Source organism: Phyllostomus discolor, chromosome 4 (assembly GCF_004126475.2).
Source record: "Phyllostomus discolor isolate MPI-MPIP mPhyDis1 chromosome 4, mPhyDis1.pri.v3, whole genome shotgun sequence".
In the NCBI taxonomy this organism is placed as follows: Eukaryota; Metazoa; Chordata; class Mammalia; order Chiroptera; family Phyllostomidae; genus Phyllostomus; species Phyllostomus discolor.
Genome location: NC_040906.2, coordinates 32,580,098 through 32,607,606, shown reverse-complemented (window position 1 = coordinate 32,607,606; position 27,509 = coordinate 32,580,098). Strand labels below are relative to the sequence as shown.

Sequence of the window (27,509 nt, the reverse complement as noted above, 5' to 3'; positions counted from 1 at the left end):
TGGGAAACCTACAAAAACTTCTTTTGGATATGCACATAACTAAGAACTACTTCAGATACATAATTACATACATTTTTTTATCATAAGGTAGAATAATCTTAATATAAAAACAGAATTCAGCCCTGGCTCATGTGGCTTGGTGGATAGAGCAGGAGCCTGCAAACCCAGGGGTCGCCGGTTCAATTTCTGGTTTGGGGCACATGCCTGAGTTGCAGGCCAGGTCCCTGGGGCAGGGCGTGTGAGAGGCAACCACTCATCGATGTTTCCCTCTCTCTCTTTCTCCTCCCCTTCCCCTGTCTCTAAAAATAAATAAATAAAATCTTAAAAAAAAAAAAAGAATTCAGACACAATTGCAGAAGGCATATGTCCCCTTGTTCCGCAAAGAATGCATAATGTTCTATTTGTTGCTTTCTTTACAGGGGCCAAGTACCACGATCATCTACAGATTATCTAAAGATGTTTTTTATATTTCATCATATGACAAGTATCATTAATGAAATGTAGAAGTAACAGTTCCTCTTTCCATGGAGAAATCTGGCTTTGGGTCACACAAGGTGACTAACCAGCAAGCCGAGATACAGAACGGATGATGAATATGGATATCAGACCCAGAGCCATGACAGAAACACTAAATATTCCGCAACACAGTGGGAGAAACCAGAAAACAAAAATTCTGAAGTCCATTGCTTAGAAAACACGTAAGCTCATTAAGTATTTCTTTAATGAATGAATAAACTAAGTGGTTGTTGTTCATCGCTAATACTGTGTTAGGTTCAACAGGCGCTATAAATGAATACGGCAGGGTTCGTGAGGTGGACATCTTGGCTGGGAAGACAGAAGTAAAACATATAAAACAATTAGAGAATAATGAAGTCCCGAACTAGACAGCAAACAAGGGAGAAAGCAGAGGGGATAAAACGAGTGCCCTGGGGCTGGGCCCAGACCTATTGATCTATTTTGTTGGCTGTAAAATCATTTTTAAAGATTTTAAATTAACTTTCAACATGTAAACATTAGGAGATTTTGAGTAAAAAAAAAAAAAAAACAACCATTATTTTCTTTTGAAAATGATTTGGAAGCCCTTGAAGCAACTGGCTTGTATTTTTCCAGGGCACGGCAGGCGGCTGCTCCGTGAAATGCAGCGTGTGCTCTCCACTGAGCCACAGCCACGCAAAGGCACGGCTGCTGGCACCCCTGGGTATTTGCACCTAAGATCAGTGTTACAGAAAAGTGATAGTAAATGAGGATAAGTAGAGGTCAGAATGGAAAAGACTTTAGGAAGCAGGCTTTATTGGAGCCAGGCCTTGTAAACAAAAGAATCTCTATTCTATGCTGGTCTGCACAGCAAGAGTTAGTTAAATAAGCTTTGCATGCATGTTCAGAAGACACTGAGGAAACCCTGCTAACACAGAGTAGAGGGGGCGTGCTGGGGAGTGGTGGGGAATTTAACAGTCAGGAGGTTGGAGCCAGATTATGAAAGGAATTTAAAAAACATCGCTGAGGAGATTGGGCATGATGCAGCAAGCAGCGGGACTCCTCTAGCTTCTTGAGCAAGCAAACAATATGTAAGTGTTATTATTTGAGAAATGATTTTCAGAGTGTGTTGAGTGGATTAAGGGTGGCAAGGAGAAGAGACTGCAGGGCAGAGACCCACTTAGGGGTAGTTGCAGCAATAGAAGCTTGAGGCATGGATGAGGACTAGACTGCAGAGTGGTGACTCAGAGAAAACATTCACAATGTGAGATAAGAATTGATAACAGTAGGTAAGTAAAGAAGAGAAACAGGAAGCTCTCTGTGGTAACAGAGTTTTTGGAGCAATACCAGTAGCTATCATTGGTTAAGGCCCTGCCCTGCATTAGGGACTGTGCATTTCACACAGGGGATCTTGGGGAATCCTCTCAAGTCCAGGAAGCAGGCAGTAGCATTATCACCACCATCACTGCTGTGTAACTAAGGAGACTGAAGTCCTGTGCCAGTGAATGGGAGGCTTGGGATTCGAGCCAGGCCTGTGTGACACTGAAAGCAGTGTGGGAGAGGATGCTGGTAGACAGGGCATGGGAAGCTGTAGACATATGGAGTTGGAGGTGACAGCTGTTGGGGTGAATATACTGCACAGGCACTTGAAAATGCAGTCCTGGACTTCCGGTGAGAGATCAGGGCGTCACCTTCGGGTTAAACGAGTTGGTGCGCGGACAGCACTTTGCACAGCGTCTCTGCACAGGAAGTCCTGTGTCTCTGTTTGCCCTCATTGCAATCATCTACATAGAGGTGAAGGCTAAAGACGTGGGGAACTGGATTGGGGTTTTACGAATGGATTTTAATAAAATCTGCTATTGATCAATAATATGTCCAGAGGTCTGTTTGCATAGTTATGAGTCTTTTATCCACAGAGTTAAGGGCCATGTCATAAAGGAAACAAATAAACTTGATCGTAAAACATCTGGGGTACAGAAGAGACTCCTAGGCGGTGATCCTCAAACCATGACTGCACATTAGAATCACTTGGGAAGCTTCTAAAAAATCTCAGCGTTCAGGCCACACCCAAGACACATTACGTCAGCATCTGTCGGGGTAGGACCCAAGCATACATGTTTTATACGGCTCTCCAGATAATGCCAAAGTGCAGCCAAGGTTGAAAACCATTACCCCCCAACCGGAGGTCAAATATATCCAATGAAACACCTGGGCAGCATCCAGGGACCCACACAGGTGCAATGCTTCCTGTGTACTGGAAAGGCATCCTTTGCCACATGAAGGAAGGCGACCTCCCCAAGGGCGAGGCTGCGCTCTGGGATGGCCAAGGGACAGGGTAGTTTGTCACATGTCCACTCAGGGGTGTGGGACAAAGCTGTCTGAGAGCTGCAGACTGGCAAACCCAGACAGCTCAGCAAGCAGCCTGGATGAATCAGTTTTCAAGACCATGACCATTGACAGGGAAGAGGAAAAAGAAGAACAAAGAACTCAAAGAAAATCTTTCAGGACTCAAAAGAAACATGATTCTTCAAGAGTTCATTACTTAAGAAGAAAACAAAACAGCACATATTATACTACGGCTGTATGATCTGAGATGCTTAAAAGGATGTGGGGAATGCCCTAATGCATTCCATCAATATCAATACAGACAATAAAATCAGCTCTGACTCCATTTACGCTCTAAGTAGTGATTCAATTACGGAGACTCAGGAGACAGACATTGTTAAATGCAGAAATTCTTTTGCTAATAGTTCTATTATGAAAAAATAATTTACACATTACTTCATGGTTTAAAAATTACAGTAAATTATGCTGTTGGCCCTTGTCACACTCTTAATGCAAGTCAGGTGCAACTGCCAAGAAATTCCAGAGCAGGAACAATGTTCCTTCCATTTTGGAAATCAAAAACGATCTCCAAAGGTTGAGTTAATAGAGTTCTGTGGGAACCATAACTCCAAGTGAAGCTATGGGATATAACAGTCCTACAGAGAGAGTAATTTTATGGTCTGTATGATCTTAAAAAAGGAAGTCAGTTACAGAAAGGTCAACATCACATTTAGGAAATGATCAAAGAAAGGGTGACTTCATAGGATAGTCAGCATTATGTTAATTATTTGCAGGAAAAAACTTCAGTAACAGATATTTGGCTTTTTTCCCCCCCTTTACCGTTACAAGGCAGACCTAAAATACTTCCAAATAGTGTCACATTATTTCTATTTACTGTTAGAAAACTGCACAATCAGATACAAACTAGAAAATTCTACCCGAAAAAAAAAATTCAGAAGATACTAGAAAAATCTTTGCATCAAACTTCTAAGAAGGCTGGCTGTCTTTGGCCAATTCGGAATGTGCCACCTGGAGCCCAGGCTGCACTGGATGGGGACCGAGCTCAGCCTGGTCCCACACGGTCCAGGCCTCCGCGCTGGGATGGCTCAGAAGCTCATTTCTTTCCTGGTTCACGTTCTTAAAACAAACAAACAAACAAAACTCTATGACATTAAAAATTCTCTGTTAGTGAATGATAACTATCAAGCATTGCAATAATATCTGGACTACTCCATCTTCTGGAATACAGCTCAACAATGGAAATTAAGGGGGGGAAACCACCTCCGAAATAGCTGGCACAAAGCACAAGCACTGAAGTCTTCGCATTTTTGCTTTATTCCCTGAGAGTAGTAAAAGCCCTCAGGTCATTGTTCTGCACTTGCTCATGCTTTCCTTTCCTTACCACTTATGTTTAAAAACCACCATGATTTCTCAGCCCATGGCAAATTGGAAGCAATTTATTGAAAGGGGAAAGCTGAAGGCCACACCAGTGACAGGCCTCCTCTGTCAGCATCAGGGGTGGGGGACAACAGAGACTAACAACAACAAAACCGAAAACACTACCTCTTTACTGTGAAAGAGAGTATTTTTCTTTCCTTCCACTTCTGGAATCACAACTCCTCCATTCCCACCCACCCAGGGAGTGTTTGGTTCCCAGATCATCTTTGTGGGGCCTAAGCCAAGAGAAGGGATAGAACCCCATTTCTAAAAACAAGTATAGGGGGAAGGGAGGAGAGAGGAAGAGAGGAAAGGTAGGAGAGAGACAGAGACAGAATGTTTGGGAAAAGAACAGGAGATGAGATAAGTAGTGGCTAAGATGCCAAGACCTTGGGAAGAGAGAGGAAAAAGAGGATCCTTCAGGACACACTGTGGGTGAGGAGAAGTGACTCGCGCTCCTATCCCAGGCCCTCAAGACCCACGTGGCCCTTCAGTGCTCTCTGGTCTATTTTGCTTCTGTTGAGTGTGACCTGGGGCTGGTGCTAGCTTCCAGAGTCCAGTTCTAGTCACACAACAATGTGATTCCCCCGAGCCATGACATTTCCTCATGCACTCACAGCTTCGGTCACATGGAACAGCTACATGAGCAAGCACATCTCCAATGGTATTAGATAAATTAGGTATTTACTGCATTTGAATTCCTAGGAATATGCAGCTACAAAAGGTCCTGAAATCAACTTCTGGGTCCCACTTTTGACATAATAAACCATGTGGTGTTTGGAAAGATCTTTTCCTTCTGGCAAAAGCTAAGGTCGGGATTGGCATTATAACGGTCCTAGAAAAACAAACCTTCACATTCCAAAATTTTGACAAATTTTAGGTGAGCGCTCTCACAGCTGCGAGAAGCCGTGAGTCAGAGTTTCCAAAGCCCCCTCTCTCCTCTGTACTTGAAAAGACATGTAAATGCGCTTGGAATGAGGAAAAGTGTGGAAAGTTTACCAGGTTCCTAGGCATTCTGAAAAAAGATCATTAAAATTTATTATTGTCATAATTTTCACAGTATTATTCCCACACCACTAAAAGGGATGAAATTCTAGTCACAAGGAGGAGGATCAGACGACTGTTAAAAATCTCTTTGAAGTGTTTTCACTAAAACTTGAGGGATCCCAGGAGAAGGAGAGCCTGTTTTATTCAAAGGAACAGCAGAGCGCTCCGCTGGGCAGACGGGGCCAGCTCGTGCTGCCCTCCATCATGTGGAATTAGTTAGAGTTACTTCCATTGATATCAGTCAGTACATCCCAATTTTAAGATCAAATAAAGCCCACTGAAACGGAGTAGGCCAAAAATATGGAGATGATTCTTCCAGAAAATTAAAACCACCACAAACACTGCTAGCAATTTAGATATATTTGGGTTCTCCATGTCTTTGGAAAATGACCGTGAATCTGCTTCCAGGGTGTACTTTATTACTGCTGTGGGTTACTGATGGACATTTGTGGTGCTAAATGAAGTGATCTCACCACCATTTAGACTAGAGTGTTCACACTGGTCTCTAAGAATGCTTAGGCAAGTACCCAGAGCACACACCCTGTGGGGTGTAACAGGGACAGAACTCGGTGATCTATCTACCTTTTGCTCGGGGAGGATGGGCCACAGAAAAGGCCTGGAAAGGAGAACCTTGAACGGAATCAATAATAATCCACACAGCTTCATTTCTTTAACCACAGAGCATCCGGGAAAGGGACAACCCACTTTACTTCACCACAGGTTCCAGCTAAGATAAAGATCGGACTGATTAAACACCAAGGCTGCCAGCTCTTCGGAATCAGGAAGAAATGGATTCATATATTCCACTTATTAATGATTCAAATGGCAAACTATACTTTTCGGGATCACATTTCAAAAAAAAATGGGGAAAAAAAGAATAAATTAACATTTACTGGATACTTGTTATGGTGTTCTCCAGTGAGGTGTTCTCCAAACAAACATGGGAGGTGCTTATTATCATTCCCATTTTACAGAAAATAAATTCAAGGTTCGGGCAGGAGGCAAACTTCCCAGAGGCACATACATTTGACAAAGGCTAATGCCAGCTGTGAATTTCATCAACTTTCTCCTATCCCTTGGCATCAAACTTCTAAGTAACATTTAAACTTTCCTGTGGTGTCATATACTAATGTCTTTTCATCCTGAAATGTCAGAATAGGTGTCCCTACTTTAATCCAAAGCTAATCTGTGCTTTCGCCTCCAGTGCCCGTGGGTCTGCGCTGTGCCTCGCTGCTGTGCTGCCCCCTTCTAGGGAACACTTTCTCTTCACCCACATCCTTGGACCTCTGCACACGCACGTGCTCAACCTCCCCACCCTGAAACCCCTTCCTGAACTCTTACTCCCCTTCTGAGTGCTGTCCTGTTTTTCTCTCCTTTCGTACTTCATAAAAAGAACACTTCTTTCATTCGTGTCATGCTCTGGGAAAAGAAGAGTCTGTACTCCTGGCTTCCATGTGACATCCTATATCACTCTGTAACATTACTTCATGGAAACGGCTCTGGCAAAAGCCATACGTAATTTCATGATGTTCGGATTGAATGGCCTCTCCTCGAGCCTCATCCTTCTTGAATCCTTTGAAAATCTGGCCCGGTTAATCACTCACTCCTCCTTGAAGCCTGGCTTCCCTGAGAAGATTTTCCTGATTCTCTTCCGAAACCCACCGGCTCTCTTTCTCTCCCTTGCTCCTCTGTCACAGCCCCTCCCTGAGATACCAGAGTTCCATCCTCTGTGTTCTCTCCTCCCACAGCCCGGGTTTCCCCAGTTCCTCTACTCTGCACTCTGGGCCTCAGCTGCCACCAGGTCCTGTATTCCCCCCCCCAGCAACTTCTCCTGTCTTTTCCAGTTGTTTGGATATCTCCAAAGATTCTTCAACAAAACAGGTCTCAGCCCAGACTCGTTTCCCCCTCCCCTCCCGCCGAACCTTCCTTTCTTGGAAAGTGGTGTTACCACCTGCCTAGTAATCCAGGTGGGAGGACCTCAGGATCTTCCTGCTTAAACTCAGAGCCCTGGTATCTCTACATCCTACATATCGTTTGAATTACTTCCCTTTTCTCTGTCACCACTAGTGCAGCCCTTCAGCATGTCACCTGGCTTGATATAATAGAGTCTAGTCTCCCATATTCTAATCCATCCTCTGTACTGCCACCAGACTGATCTTTGTAAAACAGGATTCCTCCGTTTGTAAATTCTTAGTGGCTCCCCATAGACTACAAATAAGGCATTGATGACCAACTGGCTCTAGTCTATCTTTCCAACCTGAGCTTTGAGAACTGGCTTTCACTGGTATCTATCCATTTGCCCTAGACTACCTTCATGGTTTTGTGGCTTATCTTCAACTCCCCATTTACCTCAAATCACCTTCTTCCTTTGGTCCACCTGGTGAACTCCTAGTCCTTACTCTTCAAGGCCTCCCTGCATACCTGTTATCTTCACCTTTCCCTACACATCCCAACCCCAGTCGTAAAGGAAGAACTGTCCCCACATCGGTGTTCCCACACATCTCTTCAACACAGGGCTGACCTCAGAGCTTTGCGGAGTCACTTACTGACTCCCTGGCCCACTATGAATCCTTCAAAGGCAGAGAGTGCATTATGCATCTTTATAGCACCACCACTTAGTTCAGTGCTTGGATCATACATGGATACTCAATAAAACTGTGTTAAATCAGCAAATTAATAGACCTTTTCCTGTTTGCAGTATTCAATTAGGCTATGGCTTCATTATCATAACAATATGTGAAAACACATGTCAACTATCAAAGAACATAGAGCAGCTTCTAGTGACACATATAGAGTTTGGCTTTCATTAAAACAGTTTTGAATTCTGATAGCTGTTAAACTGTGAACAATACATTGCCTTTAACGAGGGCAAACACAGCTGATGTCCTGTCAACATCATGACCACCTTCCTCCAAGAAACTTCATTGGCTAAGCTGCATTTTCTATCATCCATCCATCCACCCATCCCTTCATCCACCCACTCACTCCTTCCTCCACAACATAACCTCTTTCAACAAGAATTTGAACCTAAAAGGTTTTGTTGGTTTCATTTATCACATGTTCCATCTGCCCATGCGTTTTCAGCCTTCCTGTCCAGGGCAGGGGGTGGCTACTGCAGGGAAACACTATCCAAGTCCTTTAAACTGACCAGTTTCAATTCTGTAGCATTTCTTGAAAGTAGAGACTTCTTTTTATTATTGATTGACTCAGTCTCCTAACTAGAACTTTTTTAATCCAAAAAGTTAACATAGTTATTTTGTGCCCTAATCTTTTCCAAGGTATATTAGGCACTACATAATGAAAAGTAAATTCTGTATCTGAGTATATAATACTGCGAACTTTTATCTTCCTATTCTGGAATTTCATTATCTTCCTGTCCAAATGAATCCCCATGGAAAAGAGCCAGTTTTAAAAGAAAGTGCTGCACAGTGTGTACCTGTGCTGACCCTACAGATGTACCCAAAGAGTTCCTTTACGGTCCTTTATGAAGAACAGAACATCTGACTTTGAGGCTCACTTCTCAAAGAATTCACTGTGAGCTGCAGGTGGACTCACCTGGCGAGTTCTGGGGAGAGGACACAGGGGAGCCACGTGGGGACTGACAGTAGCTGGGGTGGAGTAAGGCATGTGGAGGCACATAAGACATTATCTCTTCTTCAAATAAACTGGGGAGAAACAAGAAACAAAATGCATACTTTAGCTGAGGAGGTAAGGAAAAGCCTCATTTCCACAAGTAAGATGGTCAGTCAAGTTCTCACCCCGACCCACTCCATCCGAGGTTGGGTCCACACCCCAGAGGGGGCACCCCAGTGGGGGGGGGGTTCCTCCCCCCATCCCTCCCCCCAGTAATTCTTGGGACAGACCAGCTGGCTGTCATAGCTTTTGTGAAACCTGTGGTTATGTGTCTGTTTTCCTACCAACTCTGGACAATGTAATTTCTGATTTGCCACTTTAATACATGAGTTTGCATTTACAGGTTTATTTGAAATAGTACCTGGGTTTTAAAATTTGGGAATAAGACTCAACACATCAGACATTTTTTGAGAACCCATAACAGATACACAAAGTATGTTCCACATCTTCATTCCAAGACACAGACAGCAGAATTTCAGTCTTTAAAGCTTAGAATTCAAATGGAGAGCTAAAAGTAAAATAAAACAAAATATCTCCAAATAATTAGCTCCCTTGTTTACTCTGGCTTTAGAAAGTTTTTCACATGTGAGGGTTTGATGTTAGATTATTCAATCCAGTATCTGTCGTTTCTAATAGTCTTCTCAAAGACAGCAAGCGGATACCTGATATCTTGAAGTCCCAGAGCATCACAAGTATGATGATAATGAAAAGTAGTATTCATTGCACTAAGCTCAAATAAACAAATGCTTCAAATAGAATTAAAACAACAGTAAAAGAGTTTTTTAATTAAGCAGTGGAAGTAGGTTTTCTTCAAATTTGGCCAACTCTAGAAATCTGTTACTTGTTTTCAGAAGACATTCAGAAAATGTGGCAACACTTTAATCTTGTGGTGATTTAATGAAAGGGTTCCTAAGGACTATGGCACTGGTTCTCACCGAGGCAACTGTGCCCTCCCCCGACACTGCCCAAGTACATTTGGTGATGTCTGAGGGCATTTTCGGTTGTCATGACTGGGGGAAGTGGTGCTTTTGGCATCTGGTGGGGAGAAGGCCAAGATGCTAATAAACATCTTCCAGTGCACAGAACAGCTCCCTGCAACAAAGACACATCCGGCCCACAGCACCAACACTTCTGAGGCCACCAAAGCCCTGGGGATAGCCACACAGTAACAACTTGATAAACCTTTCTCTCGTTCTCCATTCACATGCACACGTCTGCTGGGCTGACCATTGCGGCAAAAACATTTTTAGACATGGTATTTTTTAAAGCCATCTTTCTACTTTTAAACTATAGAAGTCAGAAGATTTGGAAACAGAAGCAGTAAGGAATCATATTTTTAATACCAAATTAGGCCCCCAAACAGTCATTTCTCTTTTTTCAATAAATCAATAGCCATTTGGAATCATGTGAACTTAAAATTAACTGCTAAGAAAAAGTCCCATGTAACAGCTGCTACCACAAAGATCTGGAAACCTATCACTCACTAAGTGCAGAGTAGGAATTAGCATCCTCTCCTCAGACATCCACAGCTGTGTCCCAGTAGCAATAAGTGTTAATGTTACTGTTTTTACTTTAGACAAACCACACGCAAACTTATAGATCTGTGTGTGTATATACATACACATATAAATGTATATATATCTTCATGTGTGCAAGTGTGACCACGAAGTGCCTTTTGTTTTCCTCTATGATTTTAATACGTATCCTTCCTTTCATAGTTTTATATTTTGCAACATATATTTTAAACAATTATGTAGTTTTGCCTAAATCACTGCTAAAAATTACAACAGCTGTATGTACACAGCACTCTAGAGCATTTTTTGCTCCCCAATCAACATATTCCCGATATCTGTCTATGTTGATATATGAGGGTATAATTTATTATCTTTACCTGCTATGCAGTAGGTCATTCTAAGAACAACTCTGTTTATTTATTCCTATCTCCTTTGACAAATATTTACTTTTCCCCCAACTTTGTGCTTTTATCAGTAATGGAACAATGAACAGCCTGCATATAATCACCTTGTGTATACGTAAAACAGTTTCTTGGTGTAAACATGGTACATATCTAAAATTAGAATTCCTCAGTCATAAGGCAGAGGTCTTTTCAACTCTACAGACTGTTTTCAAGTTGTATCCCGAAGAGGCCCTAGAAATGGCAATCCCTCCAAGTCCAGGCAACATGAGAGTTCTCATTTCTCATTTGGTATTATCAGGCTTCTTGACTTCTTCAAATCTAATAGTGTGAAATGGTATCTCATTATTTAAAATTGCATTTTATGACTGCTAGCATCATTCCGTAAGTTTACTGGCTATTCCTGCTTCAGTTTCTATGAAATGCCTTTTTATATCTTTTACCCATTTTTCTTTGGGGTTTTCTTCTTTTAAATTGATTTAAAGGCATTCTTTATTCACGATATCCTTTTTATGTGTTGTGAATATATTCTTCTGGTTTGTTACCTTTCTTTATGTCCTGGTATATGTGGTGTCTTTCATTATGCCAATTTTAAAAGATGAATATAATGAAATGTATCAATCATTTCCTATCTGAACTCCAGCGAAGTACATTTTTCACATGAGCCGAGTTTGTGAAAGAATATATGAAACAGAATAGCCTGTGGCAAATGCAACAAGGCCATTTAAAAGTTCTTAGGTTTTATAACATCTACATTGGACAATGTCCTCACATAGGTGTGTTTGGAACTGAATCATCTCTACACTGCAGCTTGCTGATGATCAAGCCCATCTGCACCAGGAGTGACTTTCCTTGTTAAGAAATAGACGACATGTAAAAACAGGCACAAAGTCTCCCTCCACGTGTGCGACAAAGTCATTGCTTGACTTTACAGTCACTGATACAAATGACTCAAACTCCAAAGTAAAATAAAAAGTAAAGAACAGAGGATAGCCCTAAAAATTCCATTAATTATTAAATATTATTTATTAAGCATGCACATGTAATACATTGCATCACTGTGTACAATTATTAAAATAATAAACACATTTGATCATCCAAATGAAGTTGAGAACTGAGTAACATCATTTCTATCATAATAATTAGAGAACTACTATATATGAGTGAATTTCTCATGCTTTTTCAAAGGTCTATTAACTTTGGAGAACATGCTTAATTCTCCAAATGGGAGAAAAGGTAGTCTTGCTTTTTGTATTTGTATATATACATATATCAATTTTCAAATATTTAAAAAATTCCACCACATAACACATACAAAGTCATGCAAACTGTGGTGGTTATCAAAGTACAAGTATTCTAAGCTGTATTGTAACTTAAAATATTTAGGACCATAATAACATCTGAAGATTATTCACTAAGTATATGCGAACGATAAACATGATTTCTGTTTTTACTGATACCAAAACCAGAATTCTTTAGTTGAAGTCAAAAACCTTAGATTTCTAGAATGAAGTGAAAGAGTCATATCTTAGAGTTCTGGAACAAAACTTACTCTTTTGTTACCAAACTATGGCAGAAACATCATGTTCCATGTTCACTGACTGACAGTCTTCCTGACCATCTAGTATACTGCATCCTGTTTTCAGAACTAGCTCTGGATACCGTAGTCGAGGGTCTCCTCCTAGACTGAAAAGTAATCCCCTGTCCCATAGGACTTACTCAGAGTCAAGTGAAATAAAGTCTTTATGGAAAGTGAATATATCCCTTTGAATTGTGCTCCAAATATCCAGTAAAGGAAAACAACTTGTTGGCTTTAGCTTTTAGAAGATGGCAACTACCAAGCAGGCAGTTGCAAATGGTTGGGGTGATGACCATTATGAACAACATGAATGAGGAAACCAGCACCCGAGGGAAAAGTAAAACAGCGCCTGACATGCTCAGCAGGACTTGCCCTTTAATTCTATGGAGGTCACAGCGGTGGGGGCATCCCAACCACTGGGTAGAGCAAAGCATTATTTTACTCTAGTCTCCTACATTTGAAGGATAATATCAAAAATAAAAAAGGGCTTTTGAAAACTTACTATTTTCCCCTTCTAAACTACTCTAAAATTTAAAACCAAAGCTGATCTAACCGGCAGCAAAGAAAATACAATCGGTCAGTTTTATGAAGGGCTATCAAGTTGGCAGTCAGCACCAGTGACCAGACTTCAAGTTGATCTGATTTCCCAAACATAAACTCTGAAAACCATAGAGTAAACAAATGGTATTGAATCAACAAAAGGGGACAAAGCACATTTTGAGCAAAAAATTTGAAAGAAAATACAAACACGACCTCTTATGCTCTGAAGGGGTAAGCTGGGTTCCTTCTGTCCCATCCTTTAAATGGAACATTCCATTCATTGGCCTCTACCAACCCTTCCCTTCTCTGACAGCACCTCCTTTACAAGCAGGATAAAAACAAAAGCAACCATCTCAGTGATAGGAAATGCAATCTGAAGTGAATGATCACTAAGCCAGCACCCCTTCTTCAACATGAGTATCCCACAAGCCTTCGAGAATAAAGGAGACCTTTTCAGGTTACCACTATTGTCACATCACTTTCTAAAATGCTCCATCATATCTGATAGCAGGAGGCTGGCTAGTTTACCAACCAGCATTACATACCTTAGCAACATCACGAGGTCTGCATCACTTGAAAGACGCACCAATCCTGGGGTCCCTTCAGTTCGGATAAATTGTATCTTCTCCCTGTTCAAGCAAAGAAACAGCTCACAATATCTGTAGTAGATTTTTAGGACATAACTCAGTGCTTTAGGAATTAATTTCAAAGATAATGATCACAGCATTGGGGGGGTTACCCTTTATGTGGCATAACACTGTGTGATACCCTAGGGATACACATCCAAGATGAACATGGTCCTTGCCTTCAAGGACAACTGCACAAGCATCAACATAATCCAGGCTTAATGTGGGGGAAAGATTATTTTATTGTCTTCTATTTCGCTGCCCAAGTCCTGCTACAGGTAGTAGTACCACCCAACCAATAAAACTCAGTCTCTGCTTTGAGCTAAAGCCTGTTGTGGGCTTGAATCTAAGCAACAGTCTAGAATCATTCGGGCTGATTCTCTGTTATTCTAAAAAGTGAGTGTGCAGGGATATGCCATTTACTTTCCTGAGGCAATCTCTTTAAATTATGTACGATGAGTACATTCTGACTTGGAAGCAGATAGCATCTATGCCTTATATACTCGATATAAAAGCATACAGCTCTTCAAATAACTGATGGTTTGAAACACTTTCAGTTACTACAGCTGGTGAAACAGATTGTGTGTCCACCAGGGTAAATGTAGATACACTTACACAAACACATATCACACACAACAATGTGTGCTATTTCCACCATTATTTTATTATGGATAATGTGATAACACCAGTTTTTTGTGTGATGAGTCATGTTACTATTTTCAATTCTTTATATGAATATAATTTTAATAAAAGTTTTCCTAATTGCTTCCTCTGATTTGAATCATGCTATTTCAAAGCACACCCTATTATTTTTTATGAGATGAGGAAAAAATAAGAACACAAACTATGATACTGAAAGCATTACATTCCACAGGAACATAGGGCTGACACAGTATGCAATTTTACTTTAAGTGCTAATGACAATGTATTTGGATCCCTGTATACAGTAAAATAGCAAATATTTATTTAGATTTAGTTCTTATCTATAGAGCATTTTGTTTTCTTGTTTACTATTTTCACAAAGTTCCACTGCATTTTATATTTTCAAATTCCAAATTCTCTTCTGAACTGCTTAGGGGTTTAAAGACAATGAGGTGGAAGGTCGGGTTTAGCTGTCGAGATGAGAAATTCCCTAAAGCACAGAAAAGTCACCTGATTTTTTTCTCAACCGCACAGCTTGCTAGAAGAGATTAAACAGAGCTCAGTTCTTGGCTTCTTCTGGCTAGATCCATTTTACATAATATGTCAGCATGTGAAGCAACTAATCTTGGTACTGCCAGTTATTTTTTCTGTCCTTCATTGCCAGTAGCTATATACATATAGTATGTGAAGAAAGGCCAGCCTCTCTGCTTAAAGCTATTTCAGTTCCAATGCACCAACCAATCAGAATATTTCCCCTCAAGTGTTAAAATCACATGCCTGAAGTACATGATGAAAACCAGGGCTCACTATCTGGTGAAAGATTTTTTGATAAGAAATATAAAAGTTGGTTTAAAAGAGCCAACTTAAGGAAGAGTTATCTTGGAGAAAAAATAAACAATAACTTTTAAAAAGAAGTACTCTCCTAAGGGTCAGTAACAATATACTTTGATCTTAAAGAATCAAAATCTGTCTTCAGCAAATACACAGTTTATCTCTGTAGTCTATCATCACAAGGAGTCGGGCGAAGAGATCAAAACCAGAAAGCAAATGGGCCGAGCCCTGGGCCGTGCTGCCTCCACTGGAGTTACACAGAGCGGGCGGAGTAGTGAATGACACAGGCCTCGTGCCCTGGGCTGTGGCTGCATGTTTCCTGTGAATAAGGAAAAGATCATAGCTTCCTGAATCACAAGGAGGACTGGGTGAGGAAAGGAAAAGAAAAGACACCAAAGGAAATATGCCAATTGAAAAAGTTTTCATCACTTTCCAGATATTAACCCTTAGGCAGAGAAGGTTACTGATCTGATTCATAAGGAAAATCATAGCAGAGGCAGGCTGAGACTAGTTTTCTATCAGGCCAGCCAATTTATCACAATGAAGAGCTATGTATGGGTCATAGGCTTCCAGGAACAAGACCCTGGCACAGGTCATCTGATCACATCATACCACTAAGTGCTTCCTTACACGGATATCCATTCAGCAAGCATTTTCTGAGTGCCTACTACGTGTTAGGCATGGTATCGCATAGTAGGGATCCAGCAGATGGTAAGACACAGTTCCTTTCTCAAAGAATTCATGGCACAGTGGCAGAGAGAAAGGCAATGGCAAATCTAGTATTCCATGAAAATATTTAAATCATTACTTTCTCTTACGTGAACCCTGTTTAGGCCTAGTACCCACTCCGATTCTATTAACTCCATCCTAAAGTCTTTTAATGTAGAAACAAAGAAGGCCTTGGCCAAGAGAACAGCTCAAGGCCGAGGACGAGAGAGAAGTTAGCAGATATACTCAGAAATGTCACCAATCGTTTCTGAGAAATGAAAGAAAAAGGGGAACTACTTCATTATTATCAGGGTATTTGCCCAATATTCTACAGACTGGTATTTCTCAAACTGTTGTCCTTGTCTACAGACAAAATCTTGAGTTCTGTGAGAATTAAAAATTTTTGTTTTCACTTAGATGATCAAAATGGCTAACACCGAGATAAGCACATTTTAGATAATCTGGTTGACATTTGTGACTGAACACTGTCATGTGACTCTCGCTCCCACGTTTGCATTTACAAGACAGTTGGTGCCAAGTGATCAGAGATAAACTTCAAAGCGGCGGTGCCAGGCCCTCCGTCTTTGGCAGGGCCTTCACACTCAATGCGATGGCAACAGTCCTCCTCTGCACTCTCACACAATTCTTTGGCCAGCTAAAAACACAAAACTTTTCTTTTGTTGTATTAATTTGCATAATGACAGTGATGAAGCAAGGCTAAGTAATGTGTATGTAAGTTGCCATAGGGTAAAGAGAAAACAAAATAAATGGACTTGAAAAGTAAAATAGGCATTTATACTAAATAAAGCATAAAAGATGATTCATTCTAAGAACAAAAGTTTTACAATAGTTTACAAGTAGAGAAGTGGCGGTAGAATAATCACAGGGTACATTTCATGACGTATTGTCTCTGCAGTATTGTATTTAGGGGTGCACTACAGAATGAATCGGCTTTTCAAAACAACAAAGCAGTAGACAAAAATAAGCTATTGGTTAAGAAGGCAAAATAATGACTATGGTGATGCCATAGATGCATGTGATGGACCATTAGACGCAAAATCAAAACAGTAAAGTCAAAAGGCACAAATGTGTCTTTCCACCGACAAAGGTCTCAGCATTGGTGATTCGGCCTCTGGGGAAAAAAATCTTCTCACATTAATACCATTAATTTAAATGTTACTGATTTTTAAGTTTTTACTTAATTTATATGTCTTTTGGTCTTACAGTTTACAAAAACTGCAAGGACAATAAGTTTATGCCTATTTTACATTCACACACATTTATATTTCATTAAAATAAAAGTGATTAAGGTCAACATTGAGGATCTGCAACATTTCTTTTCCTTTTAAAATGGAAAATAACAGATTTGGCTCCTAACACATTTCCATGAGCTCACTCAGTATCTGAAATAAGCTTGAGAAATATTGTTAAAGATACATATGACTCTTATTAGGGGGACATTTGAAAGTTACAAAAATGTTTTTATCCAATTTTATTTTATAAATTTATAGAGTTAGAAGGAATCCATAGCAGTCCTTTAATCTCTTTCTTCACTGCCTTCACCTTAATGAAGAAATTTTATTCAACTTTAGGGGCTTATAATAAGGATTAAGGTTATATTCAAATGACATTTTGTCCTTTGAACCTCTCTGCATGGATAAGCTTCTCTCTCAGTGCCCTTTGGAGAACATTCCAGCACTTCCTCCATCGGACTTTCTCACGGGGCCACTCAGTTACAACTTAAGTTCCTATTGATACATGAGTTCCTTGAGGGCAAAGCCCTTCCTTCCTCATTTACTGTTGTGTTCCCCAAGTGCCTGCCACTGGGCTGTGCACACAGGAGTGCTCAGTCAAGTACAAACCAGGCACAGGATCGGTTACCACCAAAATAACAGATTTGGCTCCTGACAAGCTTCCGAGTCCACTCAGTGTTTGGGAGAAACTATCTTGCCATCATTTTTGTTTTTGAGGCTGAGGGGAAGAGAATTAGAAAGCTGATACCAGATTATTAACTAAAACAGAATCCACTGAGGGGAGTGCAAAAACAGGTGAAGAAGCAATCTCTTAAAAAGAAAACTCACAACAGTTAAATGAGGCTGAACTGTGTATAGTAACAATCTCAGGAAGAAGTTGCTGGCTATTGCTGTCTCTCAGATGCCCAGAATATTTTCAACTTTTGTAACCACTTCCTCCAGCACACAGAATCACCCCAGAAGATAAGCCCTAGTAGAAGATCATTTAAGGACAACAAACACAGTCTCAAGACCGGAATTCCCACGGAAAATTCTCTCATCGAAACCAACCAACATTTTGTTGAAGTTAAAGAAGGGCACGTGACCAAAAGCAATCAGAAGCAGCAATGTGTCTAAAACCACAGAACTCTGAACTGCAGACTCTGCACACACATGGTTCCTGCAGACACAGTTCAGTAACACCTCTAAAAACACATCTGTTTTTAAAAGCTCACTGAGGGCCGTGTTAGAGAAATCCCTATGACTTCTCCAATGGTGTGGTGTTGGGAAAGGAGGAGTACTCATCATTTGTCCACACTCTTCATTGCAGCCACAGGGTACGATCGGACTTGAAGCATAGAGCCAAGAAGGAAAAAGATCTGCTTTTCCTTCTACTTGTCATGATACAGGTTAGATTTGGACATACTGGTCCATTATGGGGACAGAGTAGTTATGGACACATAGAAGTGACATTAACTAGCTACCAGTTTGGTGACAAGAATTTGCAAATGGATATAAATCAGTTCCTTGATAAGAACTGAAAGAGTTACTCAGGACAATCAGGTAGGAAAGCTGAGAAAACAATCCCATTTACAGTTGCATGAAAACATACCTATGAATAAACTTAACCAAGGAGAAAAAGACCTATATTTGAAAAATTATCAGACACCGAAGAAAGAAATTGAAGATACAAATAAATGGAAGCAAATATTTTGCTCATGGATAGGAAGAATTAATATAGTTAAAATGTCCATACTCAAAGCAATCTATAAGATTCAACACAATCCTTATCAAAATACCAATGGCATTTTTCATAGAACTAGAACAAATAATCTAAAATTTATATGGAACCACAGAAGACCCCTAAAAGCCACAGCAATCCTAAGAAAGAAGAACAAAGTTGGAGGTATTGCATTACCTGATATCCAACTATATTACAGCGCCATAGTAATCAAAACAGCATAGTGCTAGCATAAAAACAGACATATACACCAAAGGAAGAGAATAAAAAACCCAGAAATAAACCCACACTTATATGGTAAATTAATACATGACTAAGGAGGCAAGAATATACAAAGGGTTAATGACAGTCTATTCAAAAAACGATGTTGGAAAAATTGGACAGATACATGCAAAAAAAATGAAACTAGATTACCTTCTTACACTATATAGCAGAATAAACTCAAATGTATTAAAGACTTAAATTAAGACTCAAAACCATAAAACTCCTAGAAAAACACATAGGTAGTAACATCTGGGACATTTATCTTAACAATATTTTTTTCTGATATATCTCCTTGGGCAAGGGAAACAAAAGAAAAAATAAACAAATAGGACTGCAATAAACTAAAAAGTTTTTGTACAGCAAAGGAAACTGTCAATAAAACAAAAAGACAATCCGCTGAAAGGGAGAACATATTTGCTAACGATATATCGAATAAGGGGTTAATATCCAAAATTTATATAGAACTCATACAATTCAACACCAAAAAGTCCAAACAACCTAATTTAAAAATAGGCAAAGGACCTGAATAGACACATCTCCAAAGAGGACACACAGATGGCCAACATATGAAAAGATCCTCAATGTCACAAATCATCAGAGAAATGTACATTAAAACCACAATGAAATATCAGATGTACAACAAACTTAAAAGCTTTATATAGCAAAGGAAAACATCAACAAAATAAAAAGACAACATACAGAATGGGAGAGAATATTTGCCAATACATCTGAGAAGGGGTTAACATCCAAAATTTATAAAGAACTTACAAAACTTGACACCAAAAAAACACAAACAACCCAATTAAAAAATGGGCAAAGGGCCTGAATAGACACTTCTCCAAAGAGGACATACAGATGGCTAATAGACATATGAAAACATGCTCAGCGTCACTAATCATCAGAGAAATGCAAATTAAAACCACAACGAGATACCACTTCATACCTGTCAGAATGTCTATCATCAATAAATCAACAAACAACAAGTCCTAGCAAGGATGTGGAGAAAAGGGAACGCTTTTGTACTATTGGTAGGAATGCAGATTTTTACAGCCACTATGGCCAGTGATCCCACTTGTGTGAATACAGCTGAAGAAACCCAAAATACTAGTTCAAAAGAACATAAACACCCTTATGTTCATTGCAGCATTATTTACAATGGAAGCAGCCCAAGTATCATCAGTACATGAGAGGATAAAACAGCTATGGAATATTTACACATTGGAATACTACTCAGCTGTAAAAAAAGAAGAAAATTTTACCCTTTGTCACGGCATGGATGGATTTGGAGAGCATTATGTTAAATGAAATAAGCCAGTCAGAGAAAAGCAAGTACCATGATTTCACTCATATGTGTAATCTAATGAATGAACTGAACTAACAAGCAAAATAGAGACAGACTCATAGAACAGGCTGACAATTACTGGTAGGGGTGGTTAGGGGGTTGGGATTGAGTAAAAAGGAAAAAGGGCTTATGGACATGGACAACAGTGTGGTGATTGCAGGAGGGAGGGAAGTATAAGGGGACTAAATGGTAAGGGATAATACAATAAAAAATTTTAAAAATAAACAAAACCATTTTCTAATTTTACAAAGCAAAAAAAAATTTTTAAATCATGAGATATCACTTCACACCTATCAGAATGGCTATCATAATAAATCAACAAACAGCAACTGTTGGTGAGGATGTGGAAAAAGGGAACTCTCGTGCACTATTGGTGGGAATGCAGATTCGTGCACCCACTGCGGAAAGCCTCATGACCCAGCAATTCTACTTTGGGTATATATCTGGAGAAACCCAAAACATTAATTTGAAAGAATATATGCACCCCTGTGTTTGTTGCAGTATTATTTACAATAGCCAAGCTGTGAAAGCAACCTTAGTGCCCATTAATAGACGAGTGGATAAAGAAGAGGTGGTACATATATACAACAGAATATTACTTGGTCATAAAAAAGAATGAAATCTTATCATTTGCAACAGCAATGGATGGGCCTAGACGGTATTATGCTAAGTGAAGTAAGTTGGTCAGAAAAAGACAAATACTATATAATGTCACTTATATGTGGAATCTAAAGAACAAAATAATGAACAAACAAGATAGAAACAGATTCATAGATACAGAGAGCAAACTGATGGTTGCTGCAGAGGAGGGAGGTTGGGGGAACAGGTGAAAAAGGTGGAGGGATTAAGAAATACAGATTGGTAGTTACAAAACAGTCACCAAGATGTAAAGTATAGCATGGGGAATACAGTCAATAATTTTGTAGTAACTATGCACTATGCCACGTGGGTACTGGAAGTATAGGGGGAATACTTTGTATATGACTGTCTAATCAGTGAGCTGTACACCTGAGACTAATACAAAATAATATTGAATGTAAACTATAATTAAAAATAAAACTAAGTAAATAAAGAGTTACTTAACTCTCTTTGCTGGTTTCCTCATTTTGAAATAAGCATAGTTATTGTACCTGCTTCAAAGAGTTGTGGGAAGATTTAAATTAATGAATGCAAATAAAATACTTAGCATGGAACCTATTTCACAGTAGCACTAAATAATTTTAGCTATTGTGTATATTATTAGATATGCCTCATAATTATTTATTCATTTTTCAAAAGACAGTATAATTTATTGAAAATAGAACCAAATTAGATGCCTTGTAATCAATTCCTTTTACTGTTTCTGCTATTGGCAAGCCATTTAAATCATGTTGTTTGTCTTGGTTAATTCCAGAAATATTAAGTACTTTTATGATATGCAGTAGAGATGATATTGACCTCTCCATAAGACTGAAATAATGCTGTGTCTATCAAAGACATAACACATATGACAGCTTTACATTTCCCATAATTCAGTGGATAATGGTAAACATTATTCTCAATAAACAAAGCCATTTGAACTCCAAAAGAGGAGTTTTAAATTACACAAAATAATCTGGTGATAAGACACCTTACTTAGGTGTCTTAGGCAGACTAAGAGCTTGAATCCTAAACCCAACATTATTCTCAGGAACCAACATCTAGGATATACTAGAATGTATAACTAGAGAATTTTATTTTCTTATGAACTTATAGTATTTTTATACATTTGATAATAGGTGTTTTCCACTGAAAATATATTCAAGACTGAAAACTGCTACATCTCTAGTTTTATTTTAAAATAACCACATGTATTAAAAAACGAACAAACAAATTGGTTATTGTGAAGCAATTAGAATGGACAAGCCAGTAAGATGCATGTGAAGGGACAGGTAAGAAAATGGCAGTATTTTCTAAACAATGGTATAAAATATCAATGAAAAAAGAACCCTTGAAGTACAAATTTCCAGAAAATAGTACTATAATAACAAGTGGTTTCCCATATTTTGCTAATATTTTTCCATTTTTTAAAAGACTTAAAAAAAAAGTCCACCAGAACACAACAAAAATATAAAATAGTTTGGAAAACCTAAACAAGAAACACTGAGTTCTGACGTAAAGAAGAAAATTTTACTGTAAGAAATGAAAGGGTTTAATACGTAAAAAAAGTTAGTTACAGAAGAAAAAATAGAAAATACATATTTTAAATATTGTACTATACATATTTTAATTGTATCCAAAGTAAAACTAAAAAACAATCCTAATGAAAATCCCAATGTACTTTAAAAGTTGAGGACATTATTCAAAAGTTCATCTCAATACTCAAAATAATGCTGTGTGTTCGGGATGGCGTGTAGGTAGGTGCAGTGCTGGTGCCCTTCCACAGCCACATGAAAGGCACACATAGACTACAGAACAACTGTCACTCAGAACCCCCTGAAATCTAGCTGCGCAGAAGTCCAACAGCTGAAGATGTGGAGAGGCAGTCACATAGAGGCTGACAAGGCTGGTATGGAGCAGGCTGGTCCCATACCCACATTAGACAGATAAAACTCAGGAGACATCCCTTGGCTGCAGAGATCACCCTAGGGAGCAAGGGGGCCCAGCCCCACATCAGGCCCTCACCCCAGGGTTCCAGTGCCAGGGGGAGAAGTCATAACTTCTGGCTGTAGAAACCAGAGAGGACTGTGGCTGAATGAGATGGAGGCAATTCTGGAGTCCCAGGCAGCTCCTCCTGGAGGGTCCAAGCAGAGACTTGCATGGACTTGGTCCCTCTGAGCTCTAGAGCTAGAACAACAGCTTGAAAGGCCTCAGGGACAAAGGGAGAACTGAATTGTCTGGCATCAGGGTGAGAGCTAGACAGACAGCTTTCTTCCAGACAGAAGTGCTAGCAGAGGCCATTGTTCCTTTTCTGAGCCCTTCACCACAGGGCTGGCAGGTACAGGTCATGCTTGAGTCTCCATTATCTCGTTCACAGTTTGCCTCACCCTGTGATTCCCTGAGATCCCACTCCAACTCGAGGGCCCACCTTAGCTGTTTCCAGTGGTTTTTCCTTATGAATGGTGTGTCAAGGCTCATGCCTCAGACTTGGCTAAAACCTCTCAAACGAGCAGCATGAGGCCTCAACATGCCCCATACCTCTCACAAGTGGCCCCAGGCTCAGTACTAGCAGCAGCCAGCCTTGGTTCACAGCTTAGTCTTTCCTGGGCACCTCCAAGCACAGCACAAGTAGCAGCTATCTGCAGATAGCTTTGTAGCTCATGTTGGGTAGCCACAGGCAGAACACAGGCAGAGGCTGACCTTGGCCTACACCTCCTGGAAGGAGCCAGCACACCTGCTACACAGCTTCAGACCACATTGAAGCACCAAGCAACCACCTCCACAAGCAACACACTCAAGAGGTAAACTCAGCATGTACCAGAGATCTGATCAGTAAATCCTGCTCTATGGGGTGGGCCCTGCACAGCTGATTCTACATGGTAGACCAACAGTTCTTGCAGCCAATCAGCCTGTAGGTAAATCCCTCCCATTGACGTGCTAACAGCAATCAAGGCTCAGCACTCAGCTACAACAGGACAGTGCACACAGCCTATGGTGGGGCAGGGAAGATGGCATGGGATGGTGGGGGAATAGCAGCATACTTGAAGTGCCTAGCATGGATCAAAGGAGAGGGAGGCTGTGTTATGAAACCCTACAAACACCCACTTCATTAGGCCACTCTACCATACCCAGGATACATAGCTCCTCTACCAAATACATAGAAACAAACACAGAGAGGCATCCAAAACGAGTAGACAGAGAAACAAGTCCCAAATGAAAAAACAGAAAAAAAACCCTCCAGAAAATAAATAAACAAAATGGAGACAAGCAATGTACCAAATGCAGCATTTGAAACACTGGTTATAAGAATGCTCGTTGAATTTAGGGGAAGAGTAGATGAACTTAGAGAGAATATCAACAGCATAGAAAAGGATGTGGAAACTGTAAAAAAGAACCACTAACTGAAATGAAGAATAATTTACAGGGAATCAACAGTAAACGGAGTTGAGAATCAAAACAGTGATTTGGAAATAAGGAAGCAAAAAACACCCAACTTGAACAGCAAAAAGAAAAAAGAGTCCAAAAAAAAAATAAGGATAGTGTAAGGAGCCTCTAGGACAACTTTAAGCTCACCAATATTCACATCATTGGGTTGCTGAAAGGAGAAGAGAGAGCAAGAAATTGAAGACCTATTTGAAAAAATTATGACAGAAAAATTCCCCAATCTGGAAACAGACATACAAGTCTAAGACGTGCAGAGAGTCTCAAAGAAGATGAACCCAAAAAGGCCCACACCAAGACACATCATAATTAAAATTCAAAAGGTTAAAGACAAAGAAAGAATCTTAAAAGTAGCAGGAGAAGAACAGTTAGTTACTTACAAGGGAGCTCCCATAAGACTGTCAGCTGATTTCTCAACAGAAACATTTCAGGCCAGAAAGGATTTGCAAGAAATATTCAAAGTGATGAAAAGCAAGGACCTACAACCAAGATTACACTACCTAGCAAAGCTATCATCTGAATTGAAGAACTGATTTGAAGAACAGATAAGAGTTTCCCAGACAAGAAAAAGCTAAAGGAGTTCATCAACACCAAACCAGTACGACATGAAATGTTAAAGGGCCTTTTTTAAAAAGAAGAAAATGCCCTGACTGGTGTGGCTCAGTGAATTGAGCATTGTCCCACAAAGTGAAAGGTTGCTGGTTCGATTCCTGGTCAGGGCCCATGCCTGGGTTGTGAGCCAGGCCCCCAGTTGGGGGCATGGAGGAGGCAGTTGATTGATGTTTCTCTTGCACATTGGGGTTTCTCCCCCCCCCCCTCTCCTTCCTTCCCCTCTCTTTAAAAATAAATAAATTTTTTTAAAAAGAAAAGAAAAACAAAAAAGATTAAAAATATGAAAATAAATGGCAATGATACATATCTATCAACAATTGAACCTAAAGAGCAAAATAAACAAACAAATATAACAGAAACAGACTCAGAGAATATTTTGATGGCTGCCAGATGGGAGGAGTTTGGAGGATTGTGTGAAAAGGTGAAGGGAGTGAGAAGTACAAATTGGTAGTAACAGAATAGTCATGGGGATGCAAAGTACATCATAGGGAATATAATCAATAATATTCTAATAACTGTGTATGGTGTCAGTGGGTAAGAGATTTATCAGGATGATCACTTGGTAATATAATGGCTAATCACTGGGGTGTACACCTACAACTAATATAATATTGTATGTTAACTCTAATTGAAAACTAAAAAGTGATTTTAAAAAGAGATGAAACCAAATTATAATAACGATAATGCTGTGTGCTACAGAAATTAGCCAAGTTTTCAAAATAAATTGTTATGTTATCATTTTCTGGGATCTAACATGACATATTGGGATACACAAAGATATATAAATTGTTGTACGAAAAATATGGATTCTGTATCTTTATGTGTTTCTGTATAATGGAAATATAATTATTTGACCTTTGGCATAAATAGTTATATAAATATGGGACTCAAGTGCCTGTGAAATTGATTGGCTTACCAAATATGCAATATACACTCTATACAATACAAGATGCGAGGTCCTATGAGAATTAAAATGATGAGTAAGATGTTGACTTTGACTTCATGTAGGTTGCACTTGATTTGGGACATACATATATAAAAGAATAAATATGGTAGAAAAATACAAGATACTTTTAAACACTTAAAGCACAGATCGTACTATAATGTCATTTCTATTATAAATTACTATAAAATTCAGACACATAAGGCTCATGATTTTTAATACAATGATACCCTTATAGGACTGCCAGAATGTTTTTAGTAAAATGTGACCCAAGGAACTGATAGTAATAACCTATCCAATGGGATGCATTTGTAGCATCCATTTGTATGTAGGACGATGTGTATGAAACAAGGAGAATTAAATTTTAGTTTAGTTTATTTTTCTGAAAACAGTTTCCAAGACTATTTAAATCCATGGAGAGAGACAAAAAATACATCATTAACATAGAGGGAATTCGTATTTTTTTTCCTTTCTAAGAAATGATTCTGGTTCACTAATAACTTCCCAATTTATCTAAACATATGTAAAAAGATTTCATTAAAAACTACTTTGTGGTATTATCAAGAATAATGCATTTTGGAATGGATTATTATTTTGGGTTTGGGAAAGCATTGAGGCCCCATTCAACACTGATCATTTTCTTGGGTCTACACAGAGTCCATTGCTCATCAGCTACTGAAGAAAGATGACCTGTTGCCAAACTGTTTTCCTGATAAACTTTGGAAGAGTAGATGTTCAATTAGGAAATTTTTCAAAGTTATATCAGTAAACTATTGTATCTTTATGGGTAAATGGTTTAACAAATAGCTGGATGCAATACTTTGAAAAAATCTAAACTAATTTTGGCTATGAGCATTCTTCTTCTGGGTCTTTTTTCATTTTAAGTGATTGACTGTCTAAGTAATAGTTATGAGATCCCATGCCTGGAACATGTGAAAACTAGACATACACATGATATATGTGTATATGTCAAAAGCCTATACACAACTATGAATTAGTATGCCAATTAAAAATAACACAGGTAGCAATTATTCCTTTTGCAGAGGCCACAGGGTCTAAGAATCTGTCCTATGTAGCAAAATCCCTAACCCCTCGTTAGATCTGTAAGATTTGTTGCCTGGGCAGTTGTTTTAAAATACCTTCAGGAGGCTTCTGAAATGCTATCTCAATGGCACTGCTATGATGTTGCTTGATCCTCAGCAATTTCTACTGGACCTTGAGCCAGAAGGCTCAGTCCTCCATGTAGGCATGAAAGAATCAAGGCTGGTTTCAACATACACATGTAAAAGATTTTAGAGCAAAGGCTCCGTAGGAAACAGCATGAGCACAGCAGAAGGAAGCCTTCCTATACAGAAGTTAGTCATGAAACTCATGAGACTCTATTTTAACTACATCACAGAATCATCTGGTTGCATTTATCCATGTGATCAATTTCAGGGTAGTGGTTTTGAGAATCAGAATAAATTTACAGGCAAATTACTTTAAACTGAGTTTTTGTGATATAATAAGGAAGAACAGACTACTCAAGTAATATTAATCTATATTTGTTGTATGCTTGC

General features: G+C 39.3%; 1 protein-coding gene across 3 annotated transcripts in view; it reads right to left on the bottom strand.

The window, feature by feature from the left end:
* HECW2 (HECT, C2 and WW domain containing E3 ubiquitin protein ligase 2) overlaps positions 1–27,509 on the bottom strand; it is a 353,554-nt gene that overhangs the window by 41,354 nt on the left and 284,691 nt on the right. For all 3 annotated transcript variants that reach the window (XM_028508950.1, XM_028508951.2, XM_036023148.1), the window contains 2 exons: positions 13,496–13,579; positions 8,839–8,948 (listed from right to left, as the gene is read on the bottom strand). In XM_028508950.1, the coding sequence (XP_028364751.1) occupies positions 8,839–8,948; positions 13,496–13,579 (194 nt within the window). The remainder of the gene's footprint in view (positions 1–8,838; positions 8,949–13,495; positions 13,580–27,509) is intronic.